Raw genomic sequence first — 5,901 nt, 5'->3', positions numbered from 1 at the left:
CAGCAAACCGCAGACACACACAGCTAGAGACTAGTGAACATAGTGGAGCATTTATCTGCTGAAGAGTCAGATATTTAATTAATTAATTAAAGACATTTTAATTACAAAATGTTAAAACATTTTCTTGTGTGGCATGTAATGGCTACATATATTTAACTTTTTTCATTTTACGCCTACAACAATGATACCTTTAAATCTTAATAAAAGATCTATTTACATATAATTTTTTGTCAAAGGCACAGGTAGCCATTGGAGAGAGGGCTATGTGAACAGGGTGTTATGCTGTAGCAGCAAAACCCCTGTGTGTATCAAATTGAGTCAGGGTGCGTTAATTTAACTGGCTGACAGCTTAAGGTCCAGTGTGTAACATGGAGGATCTATTGTTAGAAATGGAATATAATATTTCTAGGTATGGTTTTATTCATGTAGAATCACCTCAATATAAGAATCATTGTATTTTTGTTACCTTAGAATGAGCTGTTTTTATCTCCATAAGGAGCGGGTCCTCTTCTACAGAGTCTGCCATGTTGAACCGACATGTTTCTACAGTAGCCCAGAATGGGCAAACCAAACACTGTGTCTAGATAGGACCTTTTTATGTTTTTGTGAATTTTCTCCTTTGCACATAGTTTGGTCAAGGGATGCCTGCAACTTACCATTAGATGCTACTAAATTCTACAGACTGGTCCTTCAATTGCCATAACTGATTACAGAGTCAGTAATAAAATCAGTAAATGTCAATCACATCATTACCTTTTATTTGTTACATGTTGTAGCAGACAAACAACTATTTTGGCTGGTAAAAGTGTCTCTGGCATCTCTGGGTCAGATATTGTATATTGCCACACACTGAATTACACAACATTTATTATGAAGTCAGCCTTGGTATTGGCCGTATGGTAGCATTCTGATGTCACACATCACAAACTGATGTGAGCATGAGCAATGTTCTGAGCATGTTCAATCATGAACACAATCACATATCCATGGCGCCTGTCTGTCATTCTCCTCCACTGCTGCCTGGCCTGCACTTTCTCCTTTCTCTGCCTGGGAACAATAAGTGGCACCAGGCAGCAACTCAATGTGATGAATCCTATCTCAGCCAACACACGCGCTCCCTCACTGCTCAAGCCATCGCAATCCAAAAACACTGAATGTATTGATCAACACTCTTTTTTTCCCCAGTATTTAAGACAGAAAGCCAGGGATGGAAGGCCAGCTCCTGGAGGGATTTGAATAGTGAAGCACAAAATGGAGTTTTGTGGAGTATATGTGTGGAAAATTTTAGCTCAAGGTATGGGAGCTTTAACTTGTATAGTTTAGCTGAGGAGGGCTGAGCAAACAGGGACAGTTATAACTTATAATTCTCTTTAAACCAATAATAACTATCATTTACTATTACTTCTTCAAAAAGTTGTTGAAACTTTCAAAAGACCTTTAACTATAGGCTGCACTACTGCATGCTTCTATCAATTCAACAGGGTTGGGAATAGTTATATGGGCCATACAGTATGTGGTGTGTGTGTGTGTATGTTTGTGTGTGTGGTCTATAGGCTGGGGCTTTTTTGCTGATCCAGCTTCTAGCAGGGCAGAACAAAAAATAGATTGTCTCAGAGGAGAGAATTTAATAAACCAATACGAGGGAGCGAGAGAGAGAAAGAGGCGACCAGTATTTGACGGTGAGAGGATTAAGTTGTTTTGTCCTGATTCTGGCTTTTAAAATCAATCTCCCCCCTGCAAACTCACACATTTATACAGAGCCCAAACCACTCACAAAGAGCATAAACATACTTTGTTTCTACCCGTGTTTGACCAACACATCCATACATTTGCCAGCATTGTCCTCTTAAACAACACATTAAAATGTGACTTGGCTCAGTCAATATTTGCTGTTACCACAATTTTGTGGACAGTGACAGGGGCATTTGTTTACCTCAACTGCACAGAGAACCAGTCTTGAAGGGAGTTGAAGTGGTGTTGTATGAGGTAAATATCCAAAGTCACAACGGTCATTGTGCCCCCAGTTTGGCGAAGCAGACAGGGATCCTAGTACAGAAGCAATGCACTGCTCTGGAAGGGAGTTGCAGAAAACTATAGAACTTGTGTATTCCTACGCATTAACTCAAAATGCACCTCTACATGACTCTACATAAGTGCACAGACTGACACAAGTTTAAAGAGGCTGCCACTCAGGAGAACTACATCAATCTGGAGGAATATACATCATCAATAGCATCATCCTTCAGCAAATGTGTTAATGTGGTGATGACAATGACAATATAATAATTTCCTAATCAGAAAGCTTAGATGGATGGAGAGGTGAGGGCTTCATCTAGAGCCAAAAAAGCTGCCATCAGTCAGGTGACAAGGAAACATACAGAATCGCCAGAGGAGGGCTAAAAGCTGGCATCAAGGAGAGAAAGTGGAGGCACCAGCAGAGACTGGAGAGAGAACACCGACACAGACAACACCAAAGACATGTGGCAGGCGATCCAGAACATCACAGGCTACAAAAGCAGGAGCGCTCCTATCATGTGTGAGCCCAAGGTACCAGATGAGCTAAACACATTTTAGAAGCAAAGAGTCTGCTGTAAAGTGCAGCTTGCCTCTAGAGGATCGACCACTCTCAGTACCCACAGTCTCTCTCTCACACACACACACACACACACACAAACTATCAAAGCTTTATTTAGTTATTCTCCCATTTGGCCAGTGGTGGTGAGGAACTAGCAAACACAGCACAGATTGTTTTTAAGCAGCAGGTAAGGATGTTCATGCCACTATTTAGCAGGGGAGAAGTTTGCACATGCCATCTGCGCTTTGGAGTACAATCAATGGAAACAAAGATAAATGAAGAGATATCAAGGAGTGGAATCCTCTACACAGTTTTCATGGGATGAAATCTGACCAGCAGGACCAGAGCTGACCCTAACTCCTGAGGGCTGTTAAAACACCATCACAGATTTACAAAACCCTTTATGGATTTTCACTCCAAAGAAAGAAAGGCAGCTGCAGAAAATGACTTTTAGCTCACTCCTCTGTCATTAACAGGCTGCAGGATTAAGCCTTTCTGAAAATCCCAGTCTGTCGGACAGCTCCTGTACAATAATTGATAAGTAAAGCAGTTACAAAGATAATGTATTTGTTAATCATGTGGCTAACTGATAGCACAAGCCATTTTGTATGACACCAACCGTGCATTATGTTAACAAGTGATAACACACACTCGGCTACACGACAAGACAGGTAGGCTTACATTTTAACAGTCAGGATTTTCGCAGCAACCATAGTTTTTCCCGATACACTTCATAGCCTGTTCTCATTCCCAGGTCATCAGGTACAAAGCGAGCGGTATTCAGTTAGTTGCAATCTGGAACTAAATCCTGCACACTGGTCCTTTAAGGCCAAGTTTAATAACAGTTAAGAACACATTTTTAAGTATAAATGGCTTTGTTTCTTAGATTTAAAATGGAAGTGTTGATATAATTCTAATTCCAGATGAGAACATGCAGGTTACTGACAAACTGCTAGCATATGTTGTAGTAATTATCATTATTTCATATTCAGAGTTACCTATACTGAAGTTTTCTCTGCTAACATGGATCAAAGAAACTGTAACAAAGTGTTTGTCAATGTGGTCCGGGCTTTAGATAACAAAAAGTCATAAGACTTCCATGATATACCAGGGACCCATTTTTATTTTTTCACTATCAACTCGTCAAACAATGCAGCTGGTCAGTGGCACACTGCTTCAAATTATGGCACAGTAGGGATCCCTCTCGTTCCTGTGCTTCTGATTCCACTAATGCCGGCACGTCCCAGCATCTCTCCGATCTGCTACGTGGACAGTACACTATTGGTATATTTTTTGACAGAAACTGCGACCCACACGCGTCAAGCACCACAGAGCAGATTAAATTAGCAGGAAATCAGACCTCATAAAGCTGTGCCTTGTGGAATTTTGGCATTACGAACAACAGGTCTTAAGAACAATGGGCGTTCATTTTTGGAATAACGGGCTGTCAGACAAATGGTCCAATGGGACATTTTTCGGACTTCTGCAGTTTTCAGAATAGTGGGCAGTCGGAACAATGGCATGGCACTGCTAAGACATAGCACATTTCAAATTTTCCATTCAGTCCAGCCCTTCATCTTTTAAATGACATTTTCCACAGCTAATGCAATGTTTCTGAGCATAAGGAACCACAAGCAAACATAATCCACTGAAATGAAGGGTGTTTCTGTCTCTTCAATATGCTCTATCACTGCGTGCGATTGTAAGTCAAAAATGGCAAAACTGTAACTTTAATAATCCTCTTGACATGAGAGAAAATATATTTTGTTTAAAGTTTGGACTTGACTTGATTGTGATAAAAGTATCCAGAAAGATCTGACGGAGCTCCAGACTCATCCTTGTGATAGTTGCACCAGGCCGCATGTGGTTCTTTTGATAGTAAAGCTTTCTGAGTCCTGCACTAGAAGTAAGGGTTGGGTACCAAAACACAGTGCTGCTAATATGGCACCCATTCGTATATGACCGGTATCTACCGGACTGCATCACCTCGCACATGTTAGTGCCTTGTTTCGGTGTCTATTGAAATAGTTATCCTCTGGTGCATATGTTACAGGCAACAGAGGCATCACTGCGCATGCCTTGAGAACACATACTTGTGCTTTATACCTTAAAAAATAACCACTTACCATAGTTGAAATGGAAGTTATGTTTCAAAGTTAATTATTTATCAGTGTGTTTGTTATTACTTTAACTCATGGTGAGGTTAGTTCCACCACTGAGTGTTAATTAACTTGTAGAAAGCACGCATGTGGAACTTCTGTAATTTACACTTACCTTGGTATCTGAGCAGGACCGATCCAACCTGAGACCTCTGGTTTTGGAAGCGGATAGAGATCTGATTGCTGTGACTTCGTACTACCAACCCCCTCATCAGAATGGACTCATTGGCCAGCATGGTGTTCTCCCTGTGGCCCACATCTTCAAACGCCACCTTGTCACCCTCAGACAGATTCACATTCATCACCTGACAGAAAACAGATTTGGGATTAGACTATTTATTTGTCATATAAAAACAAATCAACAAAAGATACAGATTCTGGGCTTCTCTCAGGACCTGACACAGGAGACCAACAATGACACTATTATAAAAAAAAAGCTGTTGTACCTGCTCTACACAGCAATCACTGAGGGCCAGATTTATGAAGAAAATGGCGTGCAAATTATTACAATTATTGTCATTTTAAGACCCTTTTATGCCACTGATATAATGATTAGCATAATAATGCAATTACACCCTTTCAGAGAGCAGTGAACTTTTTTATTTTGTTTTAAATAAGGTCAGACTTGAACCCAGCAAGCAAGCTGCAGCAAGGATTCAGCCTTGGTACATCCCATACCACCAGGTGAGCTACTGGGGCCCTGAGAGCTTTGACCTTTTAATTGTTTAAAATTTTCAGACATTGGAATTGGAATCTGAAAAAAAAATGCACAACAGGGTAAACATGTCAGCAAAGATTGCAATTGCAAAATATTAAACAATTTGGCACAGGGAACATAGTAATGGTGGGGAAACCCTGCTTTTTATTCTGACATCGCGTTGGATAAAATGTTAGAGATATTCTTATGTCGATATTGTGACAGGTGCTAATTACATATCATATATATTGTAGGATAAGTCAATAATGTAATTATTGGGACAGGCCTGATCTTGATTACAAAATGATTACATTAGTCAACTCCAAACGAGAAAAACTCATAAAATCATAACATCAATTATGTAGGGTCTAGCAAGCTAATGAAAAGTCAACTGTGGAAACCCCATCCGCTGAAGAAGGCCATTAGAAAAACGTGAAATTTGATAGATCATGGACAATCCACTGCATCCA

The 5,901-nt window shown here is 40.3% G+C and overlaps 1 protein-coding gene across 1 annotated transcript in view; it reads right to left on the bottom strand.

Annotated features, from left to right (window-relative positions):
* The window catches only part of sez6b (seizure related 6 homolog b), a gene marked incomplete in the record, with an annotated part of 173,318 nt that overhangs the window by 53,610 nt on the left and 113,807 nt on the right, over positions 1-5,901 (bottom strand). Inside the window, 1 exon segment of the mRNA XM_035680353.1 lies at positions 4,850-5,039. Coding sequence (XP_035536246.1) covers positions 4,850-5,039 — 190 coding nt within the window.

Source organism: Morone saxatilis, unplaced genomic scaffold (genome assembly GCF_004916995.1).
Source record: "Morone saxatilis isolate NCDOM2014 unplaced genomic scaffold, NCSU_SB_2.0 Contig8, whole genome shotgun sequence".
Taxonomy (NCBI): domain Eukaryota; kingdom Metazoa; phylum Chordata; class Actinopteri; family Moronidae; genus Morone; species Morone saxatilis.
This window is presented reverse-complemented; position numbering and strand designations above follow the sequence as displayed.